Genomic DNA, 10,922 nt, shown 5'->3' on the forward strand with positions numbered 1-10,922 from the left:
GAAATCCTGCATCTTGTCTTTCTGATGGGATTTTGACAAAACAAGGGTGAGGACCCTCACCAAACAGAACAGAGTTAGACATGATCAGTCTAATGATTTTCTTGCATCTCATGGAGAAAGTAGGTGTGATTCTGAAGGACAAGCTGCATGGAGTCAGGGTGAGCAGTGCTGAGGAGAGAAGTGGAGGTCCTGGGGATGCCCGTTTCTGCATGACATTCCTGAAGGGGCAACTGCAGAGACTGAGAGAATGGGCAGAGTCAGTGGAATTTTCCAGTTTCATTTTGAAATCCTTGGCAGCTAAAACCCAGTCACACCCACTTGTGGGATTGGTGGAAAAGAAAAACACTGAAGGCTCTTGATTAGGAATGGGAGAGGGGTCAGAGTCAGACTAGCCACGCCCGTGGATGGTGATGGACCTCACACCGAGTAGTTCTGTGAAACTGAGTGATGGGCACTTCATGCCAGTGCTGGGCCTGGGCACTTATGCTCCGGAGACCGTAAGTGGATCCCCAGGCTCTGTAGGGTGAAATGCAGTCAGGCCCAGGGGGCTGCCAGGGATCGGGGTCCCGGTGGCTCACGCAGTGAGATGTTCTGGAAAGGGTCCCCGGATCATCTCACCACCTCCAAGCTTCCTTAAAGGGGTGACCAGCTGCTCGTGCTGGGGATTCAGAGATGGTGGCTTTGTGGGTGAACTGGCTTTACTGTAATCGGCACTGTTGTTCGGGTTACATGGCATGTTGGAGTTGACCGTGAACCAGATGCTTTCCATGCATTATCTTATTTACTGTGTCCGTAACTGTCCAAGCAGGAAATGTTCTTCTCATGTTGAAATCCGAGCGCAGCGCGCTCTCCAGCTCGTGTGCCCCAGCAGTGGCACTGCTCGCTCTGTGCTGGAAAGACGGGCCGCTGGGCAGTGGCACAGGGGACGGGGAGGGACAGGACCACTTGCTAGCAGCTGAATACTTCTGTTGGGGACGTTAGCAGTTACTGGAGCCTTTCCTTCCTGCCACCTTTCGTCATAGGAGACCCCCTTTAATTCCAAGTCTTAGGTGTATGGAAAGGAAGATCAGGAGGCAAAAGGCAACGGTGAGGCAGACTTGCGCTTCTCCTGAGCCCTGTGCTCACACACACCCAGGTAACTGCGGTGCACGGGGTGTCTCCCTGCGGTCCAGCATGTGAGACTCGAAGAACGGCCCGGAAAAAACCCACCCAACCCCCCACTGAAAAACCCAATGGTAAAAACCGGCAAAAGCCAAGGGGGTTTTCAAGGAACGCAATAACCAACGGAACAAGCAAAACTAAACAACAAAACACCCCCAGAGACCACACCCACACTCCCACACCGCCGAAAAACACACAACAGGCACAGACAAAAAAAGAAAATACCACAAAACCCCCACAGACACAAAAAAAAAAAAAACCCGCCCCGCGCGGGCCAAAAGGATATCTGCCCCGGCGCGGACACAACAACACGAGAAAAAAAAAAAAACCCTCTTTATACACCAAAAGCAGAGCTCTCTCTAAAAGGCCCCCCCACACACAGACACACAGATCTCTGGGGCACACACAAGAGAGAAAAACACCCCCAGACGCTGAGAGTCACACCTCTGTGCACACCACAGTGTGTTCTCGGAAAAAAAAGAGGGCTCCACAGCACAGATAGACACCTGAAAAATGAGAGAACAGCTGTAAAAACGCTGGGGCCCCCGTGTATACCACAGCCACAGGGCGCAGAGAAAAAACAGTGGAAAACACTCGTCACAGGGACAAAAGCGTAAAAGCGCTCGGCGCCTCCCCCTGTATATACACCGCTCGCGCCACAGTTCCCCAAAAACGCGCCACAGTCGCGTCCCCACAATATCACACAGAGGCGCACACACACACACAGCACAGCGCGGACACCCCCGAGATACAAAAAGAGTGTGTACACCTGTGACACCAAAAACACAGAGAAAAAAAAGAAAAAAAATATAACAGTGTGAGATGGCAAAAACAAAAAGAAAAAGGCCCCTTGAGATCATAGGGGTGGCGATAAAAAAAAAAACACAGAGAAAACATCACAGCGAAAAAAAAAAAAACAGGCGAAAATGACACACACAGGGAGAGGCTTCCAACAATAGTAGGAAGAGAAGAAGATTCTACTACTCCGCGGCGTCACAACACATAATGACACGACTTTCCTCCTGGCTAAGAAGCAGAACAACATTCAATGTTATTGTGTTAAATGCCAGCAGCACATGAGGTATTCAGAGAGAGGGGCCAATGGGGATGGAGTCTTCTGGGAAGACTTCAAGGAGGAAGTGAGTTGCGCTTTAGCAGGTTTGTAGTTAGGGACAGGATTCCAGTGCAGAGTGGGATTGGTTCAATCCAAGCAGGAGAGGCCTGTCTGCATGTCGTCCCCTCACAGAAGTTTAAATCTGGTCACGGGTCACCCTCATGCAGCCCAATTTATGAAATAGGAGGCATGCAGAATAGCAGGAGGGAAAATTGACTGGAATTTGTGGAATTAAAGCAGTTTGTTTATTCTATATTTTTCCTAAGGAAAAGGGAAATTAATTTATAACCTCTGCAAAGAAAAAAAAAAGATTGAAAAAACATTCCTGGTGTTGTCATTAAATGTATCCATTTATCTGTACAATAGCATGTCACAGGACATAAACAGGGAGCACTCCCCTCTCTTCCAGCTGGGTCCAAGGCCATTTGAATGGTCCTTGTCCCTCTGCCTGATGTTCTACAACACAGTTGGCCTCAGCCACCACTGTGCTGGTTGAAGTTACCTGCTTAATGGGGTAATGTGAGGGAGCTGAGCCCAGGTTACTAGGCCCTCATGAATGTCATTGCTAATATTGGCCATTCATAGTACCAGGTGACTTCCTGGTACCCAGAGTTGCCCCAGTGACTTCCCCTCACTGCGGACATACTCCTTTCTGCCACCGTTATATGGAGGCCACTCTATCTACTTCTCAAAGATGGAGCCAATTGCCATGGCCCGGTCTGTCTGGTAATTTGTTTTATAACTTCACATTTACAGGCACAAAGCAGCCTGAACCAGTAGGCGGCATCAGGTTGTGTGGGACCCTTCCTGTGTCATCTACTGGAAGCTTCCCTCTGGAGCCAGGATCTTTAATTGGGGAGGTCCTTGAAGATGAGCAAAGAGGCAGCACAGATGCCCCGAGTGGCCACTGGGGTCTGGCCGGGAGGGTGTGACTGGTGGATTGGTGTCCTGCTCCCTCACCTTGAGCTCTCCAGGCTTAGCCTGACTCCCAGATGCCAGTGTGGCGTCTGCTGGCCTGTGTGCCAGGGGCTAATGCAGGCCTCCAGGAAAGGGCCTTAGCGAGGAACTCATTGGATTTAGTATGAACATCCCAGATGTTCTATATCTACATCTTTAGAAGATTGCTGTCCAAATGTCAGGGCTTTTCCTGTTATTTCCTTAAAACTGTTGATTTGACATGATTTTCTATGTTCCCTGGTAAATCATTTTTAACTAATTCATGACAGATCAGTGGTTATATTGAAGCTTATACTGCAACTTAGCTATACTGAAGCCTAGTCTAAACTGTACAAGCTTGCTACCAAGATTCTTACCATCAAACATGTATAAATAGTTATTGACTACCGCTAGTAAGGAAATAAATTGCTTTTCTCTGAGTTGGGAACATAACCAATTCTATTTATTTATATTTTATAGGTTCCTAAGAGCAAGTGTTTCGAGGCCATCAAAGTGGCTATTGATGTAGGATTCCGGCATATTGATGCCGCATATGTGTATGAAAATGAAGCACAAATTGGACAGGCCCTTCAAGAGAAGATCGCAGATGGAACTGTAAAGAGGGAGGACATATTCTACACTTCCAAGGTGCTTTGGGAGAGTGATAAGCAGTCCTTGTTATTTGGGGGAGAAAAACAAAGTTTGGTCTTGGTTTGACTATTACACTTGGTCATTGTAGAGGTCCATTATCGAAAGAGGAAATAGGAAAACTTGCTTTTGTATGGGATATGTTAAAGGTAGGATACAGATGCTCAACCTCTTCAAACATCAGTCTGCAGTCATTTGGAAAACTCTACTACATGCCCTTTTCTGAACCATGAATGTCTCCACAATTTTATTCTCCAGAAGAATCTGTCAGGATGATTTCAAGTGATGTTGCATCGTATTCAAAAGTGACCCAGACCAGGAGATGCTTTGAGCTTACTAAAATGTGTAAAACTTTGTTTGAGTAAAAGAGTTTTACAAATGAAATCAAAAGAGAACTGATGCATGTCTCTATTAATGATAATTTGGTTTTGAATGTGGGCTCTCAGTAAGACTTTTATTTTTAAAAATGCATTTTTAATGAAGTCCCTTTTTCTTGCATCCTTGTTCATTTTTGTTAGCATAGGATTCTCCTTTCAAGTGTGGTCATTATAATTCTCTCTCCACCAAAGCACCCATATTCTATCACCATAGTGCTCTGTTTTCATTCCTTCCTCTCTCCTTGCTCCTCCTTCCAAAATGCCTCATATCTATGGTCAACTTTCCTGGTTTATCTTTATCTAAATGTTTTTTTTTTTTTGGCTTTTCTATATTACACAGGTAAGTGAAATCATCTGACATTTATCTTTCTTCTTCTGACATATTTTGCTTAGTATAATCCCTTCCAGCTCCATCTATGTTGCCAAGAATGGCTTGAGTTTACCATTTTTGACAGTTGAATAGCATTCCATTTTGGATATATACTGCGTTTCTTGATCTACTCATCTGTTTTGGGAAATTTAGGTTGTTGCCATATCTTAGCTATTAGATATGTGCTACAATAAATATAAGAATACAGATTTCTTTTTGGCTCAGTGTTTTTATGTTATTTGATAGATACCTAAGGTGGAATTGCTGCATCACATGGCAAATTCATCTTTAATGTTTTTTTTTAAAGATTTATTTACTTATGCATACAAGAACTGGGGTATAGGCCAGAGATGTGGAGTTTGAGAGAATTTACCAGAGACAGAGTACGGAGCAGAACAGGCAGATCTACTGAAATACACTGCTGAGGGGAGCAGTTAGAGAGACAGGAGAGGTCTGTTGTGCCGTGTGGGTCAGCTCCCTGGTCAGGCATTCAACTTGTGCTGTGGTAACTGCTGATAGCTTCATAGTGCTGAGTTCACCACTTCTGCCACCAAGGAGGCCCCATTTTTAGTGTTTTAAGGAAGTCCACACAGCTCTCCATAGAGGCTGAATCAGTATCCATTCCTACCAACAAGAAAGGGCCCACTCATCTCTACACTCTCTCCAGCAGTTGTTTCTTTTCTTTCTTTCTTTCTTTTTAAGATTTATTTATTTGTGCATTCAAAACTGGGTTACAGGCCAGAGGTGCAGGGGCAGTAAGAGGATTCACCAGAGACAGAGTAGGGAGCAAAACAGGCAGATAGTGGAAGTACACGGCTGAGGGGAGCAGTGGGTGGGTCAGGAGAAGTCTGCCGCAGCATGTGGATCACTTCTGGGGCAGGCGGGGGTCGAACTCATGCAGAAGTGGCTTTAACTTCTTAGTGCTGTGCTTTAAGCCACTGCCCCTCCAGGGAGGGCGCTCTTTTCTTTTTTAAATATTGACCATACTCACAGGTGTGAGATGGGATCTCATTGTGATTTAGATTTGCATTTCCCTATTACTTAATGATGGTGGACATTTTTTTCTCACATAACTGTTGGCTCCCTGAATATCTTCTTTGGAAAAGTGCTTATTTAGCTCTTCTACCCATTTTTTGATTGGATTGTTTGTTTTTTATTGAGCTGTATGAGCTCTTTGTAGATCTTCAAGGTCAGTCCCTTGTAAGATGTTTGGCTTGCAATACTTTCTCCCTTTCAGTAAATAGCTATCCATAGTTGACTCCTCTTTCACAATATAGATTTTTAGATGAGTGTAGTCCCAGTTGTTTATAGTTTCATTATTTTTCCGAGCTGCTGAAGATGAATCCACAAAGATGTTTTTGAAGTTTATGTCATTGAATGTTTTGCTTATGTTTTCTTCTATGTATTTTATAATTCAGGTCTTATAAGCAAGTCTTTTATCCAATTTGAGTTGATTTCATGTATGGTGTGATAGAGGGGTCTGGTTTCATTCTTTTACATGTGGCAGCCCAATTTCCCAGCATCACTTACTGAAGAGGAATTCCTTGTTATATGCTTCACTCTTTTTTTTTTTTAAGATTTATTTGTGCATACAGAACTGGGGTACAGTCCAGAGGTATAGGGGCAGTGAGAGGATTCACCAGAGACAGAGTGGGGAGCAGAACAGGCAAACGGACAAAGTACACTGCTTACGGGAGCAGCTGGCAAGTCAGGAGAGGTCTGCTGTGCCATGTGGATCACCTCTGGGGCAGGTGGGGATGGTACTCATGCGGAAGTGGCTTTAGCTTCTTAGTGCTGTGCTTTAACCCGCTGCACCACCAGGGAGGGCCTATGCTTCACTCTTTTGTCACAGATTAGTTGTCTATAAATGAGTGGTTTTATTTCTGAGCTCACAATTCTATTCCTTTGGTCTGTGTATCTGTTTTTGTCCAGTATCAAGCTGTTTTAATTATTATAGTATATGATGATAGTATAGTTTACAGTATGAAAATGTTCAGGCACTTATTTTATAGGCTAGTGAATTCCATTTTTCCTTGTCTGGCATTTCTTGACTCTTCTTTCAGAAGTGAAATTTTCAGTTCTAAACCATACAAGTTCTTTCTGGGTGCAAATAAGTTTTATTCACAGTTTTCTTACGGTTGCTCAAATAAATCTTGGTGCTCATTTAGGACCTTAGTTATATTATGTTACATGAACTAAGTCCCAATATTTCTTTTTTGACCACTACAGTGTTCTGTTACCCATTTCTCGATCTTTTATGGAACTCAGAAAAAAAAAACAATTAATAATTCCAAGAATAAAATTAGTTGGGGGAAAAAACATACAAGAAAAGAAGGCAGTTTTAGAAAGTGAGTTCATTGTAAGACCCACATGCACATCCCCTAAAGAAGGCTAACATCCCTGCATATAATCTCTGGAGGACATTCCCCTCCATACTCTATCTCACCCCTAAGTCTACATCACTATCTATAGAGATGCAAAGCATGTAGGGTCCTGTAGTTGGCTGATATTCACATGCATGATTATTCTTTTTCTAGTCTCTTGATCTCATAAATAGGGTTGCTGTATACTAGTATTTGTACTTTTAACCATGGTGTGTAATTTTAGACCCCAGGTGTGTGAAACCATAAATCATTTTAAAATTTATTTTGATCACGGCAGCTCTGGTGTACCTTCTTTCGACCAGACTTAGTTCAACCAGCCCTGGAAAGCTCACTGAAGAAACTTCAAATGGACTATGTCGATCTCTACCTTCTTCATGTGCCATTTTCTTTAAAGGTAAGCTTTGATTTTCTTTGTTATGCCAAAGACTCTTCCTTTACTGCTATGTCATTTGGCCTGATTTTTTGGCTTTTACTATGAAAGGTGGATTTGAGCAATGAGGATAGAATTGTTAGATGATTGTAGTATCCCTTAGTAACCGAATCACCTGCTTCAAGATTATTTTTACTTCCTTCTCCTCGACTTCACAGAGATTCAAAGAGCTCTGTACTTTCATCTCAATTAGTACGGTCACTGCCCATAGACTAAGCTGTAGTGATTATGGGCCTCAAGAATGTTGATATAGAATAGATCACAGAGATGTAATTGTTCTATTGGGCAACACCACACTGACAAAGAAATGGGAGTCATGGAACAGGCTACATAATGCAGGATGCTGCTCAAGAGCAAGATCCTGGCATTTTGATTGATACAGTACCAGTCAAAAGGGGAAGTTAAATGAAAAGGGAGAAGTAGAAGAAGGAGGGGCAGAGTAGTTCTGGATTTTTCATCTTGGTATTTGGGTCCAGCCCTGATTCCCCAGTTAGAATTTCAATACTATCAATAAGGCCTTCCAGCTTCTGGAAGTCCTTTGTTATATATCAGTCAACGGCCCTCTGGCATTCCCAGTGGTACCTTGTAATGTGTAAGTCAGGAATAAGTTTATACATCTGTCCTCAGGCCCTCCTTCCCCCAACCCTGCCTGTGTTTCTGGTCATACCTCTTGAAGCACAACCTTCCCAGGGTGATCCAGCTTCATGCCCTTAATTGATATGACAGTCACCTTGTAGGTTGGGCTCTTATGACTGGGCAGTTCTGACCTTTGTTAAAGAACTGTAGGTAACAAAATAGAGGCTAGACAGGCTGCTTAGTTTAACAGACCCACATGTACTGGGAAAGCTGATTCTCTTTCAAGACAGGGCCTCATCTATATGAATCCCTCAGCCCAAATCCAGAATGAGATATCCTAGGATGGTCTATATCACTGGTCCATCCTCTCATCACCACGGATGCTTACCGAGCACTTCTGGTACCTTCACTGTTTCAGAGTTGGATTAATAAACTGGAGTTAACAATTTGATTATTAAAGAGAAGTCCTCACATTCCTAGTCAGACTTTCCTTGAGAAATAAAATAAATTCCAACTGCAGGAGAACTCATTACTAGTGATGTTTCAGGGTGGGAGTGGAGAGGAGAGTGAAGATTCGGGGATAGGAATTTAGTTACAGAGTTTCTGTGTTTGTGATGGTTCTTTCCTCCATGTCATTTCTCACACAAGACACACATATGTGTTCACATACACACACACACATACTCTAGCTAGGAATCACAGACTCCTGAATGTTGTGTGACCAAGCTTGTAGGTAGTATTGTAACAGGTGCTGCCCAGGAAAAGGGTAAGTTCCAGGTTCTCTGCCCCACCCAGAAGGAGGGTGGAGCTGAGCAGAGAAGGAATCTGAAGATGAGAAGGAAGGAGGATGGAGAGCCAGAAGGAGACCTAAGGAAGCCACGTGGAGCAGAGAGAGACATGTGAAGAAACTGTGTTTGCTTCTTGGTCCTGGCCTGGTTGAAACAGATGTGGGTGAGAGACCAGTGCGGAGGGTCACTATGGCAGCATTTATCTTGATTTTGATTTTTCTTTTTTCTTCCCAGACTTGTCTGGCTGTTTCTGGCCCTTTTCTATGGGTACTGACCAAAAGGTGTTTTGGGCTTATGGAGGGCTTTCAGGCCTTGCTTTGGCCCAATCCCTTGGGTAGACTTTTACTCAAGAGGGGATGGGTAACTTTGGGTGTTTGATTTAGAAACTATAATCTTTGTCTTTTCTGTATTGCACATTCATTGCATTAAAGGTCCTTTCCATTAAAGCTCTTATATCTTGTCTTGATGTGGCTGATGGCAGAACCTATTTAGAGCAGGCAGGTTCAGGGGTTCAGGGGTGCCCCCTCTCTGCCCTGTAATGGCAGGAAGGTGATTCTTTTAAAAAATGTACTTCATCCTCTTTTCCTTCTGTATTCCAGCAAGGAGAGACTATTTTGCCAAAGGATGACAGTGGGAAAATTATTTTAGAGACAGTGGACCTGCTTGAAACATGGGAGGTGAGTATGCAGACATCAGAAACACACAAGCCACAAGAGGGAAAAGGACAGACTGGGGGTCGTGGGACAGGGCTCAGGCTCTTCAGTTTCTGCCTCTGAGAACACGATGTGTTCTTATCTGTAAAGCAAGAGAGCTTAAAAGGTTGACGTCTAGGTGAGGTATTTCCTGTAAGCGGCTGATTTTCACACGTGTGATTCTTCTCTTTCTAGCCTCCTGACCTCATAAATAGGATTGCTACACTGTTATGTCTTACTTAGGGGTATATTTGTCCCTTAAGTAGGTTGCATAGATGAGCCCTGTGAGGGGATTGGAGGAAGTCAAAATGAGGTGTGAGAACTATATCCCAGCACAAAAATACCTGTGAAGGAGAAACTCCCGTCTGACTTGGCAGTGGGATAGACTATAGAGGGAAATGAAGCTTGACCTTAACTATTCCATCCCATAAACCATTTTCATGACCTTAGGAATCACAGCCTCCTGAAGGTAGTGAGCCAAACTCATAGGTCCAGGAGGTCACTCTGTTAAAAAAAAAAAGTAATTCAGCCCTCCCTAGTGGTGCAGAGGGTTAAAGCACAGCACTAAGAAGCTTAAGCCACTTCCGCATGAGTTTGATCCCCGCCTGCCCCGGAGGAGACCACATGGCGTGGCAGACCTCTCCTGACCCGCCTCCTGCTTCCTTCCGCAGTGTACTTCGTCATCCGGCGTGTTCTGCTCCCCATTCTGTCTCTGGTGGATCCTCTCATCGCCCCTGCACCTCTGGCCTGTACCCCAGTTCTGTAAGCATAAATAATAAGTCTTTTAAAAAAAAAACAAAGTAAGATCAGGCCTTCCCTGGTGGCGCAATGTGTTAGGATGTAGCACTGCAAGCTAACCACAGCCGCTTCAGTTTGAGCTCGATCCCTAGGCGGGGAGGTGATCCACATGGTGCAGCAGACCGCTCCTGACCCACCTGCTGCTCCCCTCAGCAGTGTACTTCGTTATCTCCCTACTCTGCTCCCCACTCTGTCTCTGGTGAATCCTTTTACTACACCTGTGCCTCTGGCTTGTACCCCAGTTCTTAAATAAATGAATCTTTTTAAAAAAAACCTCCCCTGCCTGAGGGGAGATTGTGCCTATGGATGTTAGGAAGAAGGATCAACAGAAGCCTTTATTAAAATTTGTTAAAGAACTATTACTTTACAGCAAAACAGTCACCTTGAAAGCTGATGAGGGAGGCAAGGAATTTGAAAGCATCTTCATGTTTTTGTATTGTCTGGATTACAAGTAAGAGACGCAAGGACACAGATATCTGTACATAGTGATAAGTAGGTTAGGAATTAATGTATCCAAGTGATAAACTGGTTTGTTTCCTTTAGACATATTATCACATATGTGAAACTAGATTTGCAGTTTTCAAAAGGTCAGTGTCAAATGAAAGGAGCAAACTACACTAATGGTTGGCCACACGCTTCCTTCCCTAG

At 43.9% G+C, this 10,922-nt stretch overlaps 1 protein-coding gene across 3 annotated transcripts in view; it reads left to right on the forward strand.

The window, feature by feature from the left end:
* The first annotated feature begins 397 nt into the window (after window positions 1-397).
* The window catches only part of LOC101635930 (prostaglandin-E(2) 9-reductase-like), a 26,640-nt gene continuing 16,115 nt past the window's right edge, over window positions 398-10,922 (forward strand). Inside the window, exons 1-4 of one of the 3 annotated variants that reach the window (XM_012731423.1) lie at window positions 398-497; window positions 3,692-3,859; window positions 7,265-7,384; window positions 9,384-9,461. In XM_012731423.1, the coding sequence (XP_012586877.1) occupies window positions 405-497; window positions 3,692-3,859; window positions 7,265-7,384; window positions 9,384-9,461 (459 nt within the window). In that variant the 5' untranslated portion in view covers window positions 398-404. The remainder of the gene's footprint in view (window positions 498-3,691; window positions 3,860-7,264; window positions 7,385-9,383; window positions 9,462-10,922) is intronic. The other 2 variants (XM_004691216.2, XM_012731424.1) reach the window with 2 other exon arrangements.

The sequence above is a fragment of the Condylura cristata genome, unplaced genomic scaffold (genome assembly GCF_000260355.1).
Source record: "Condylura cristata isolate star-nosed mole 26May11 unplaced genomic scaffold, ConCri1.0 scaffold00030, whole genome shotgun sequence".
NCBI lineage: Eukaryota > Metazoa > Chordata > Mammalia > Eulipotyphla > Talpidae > Condylura > Condylura cristata.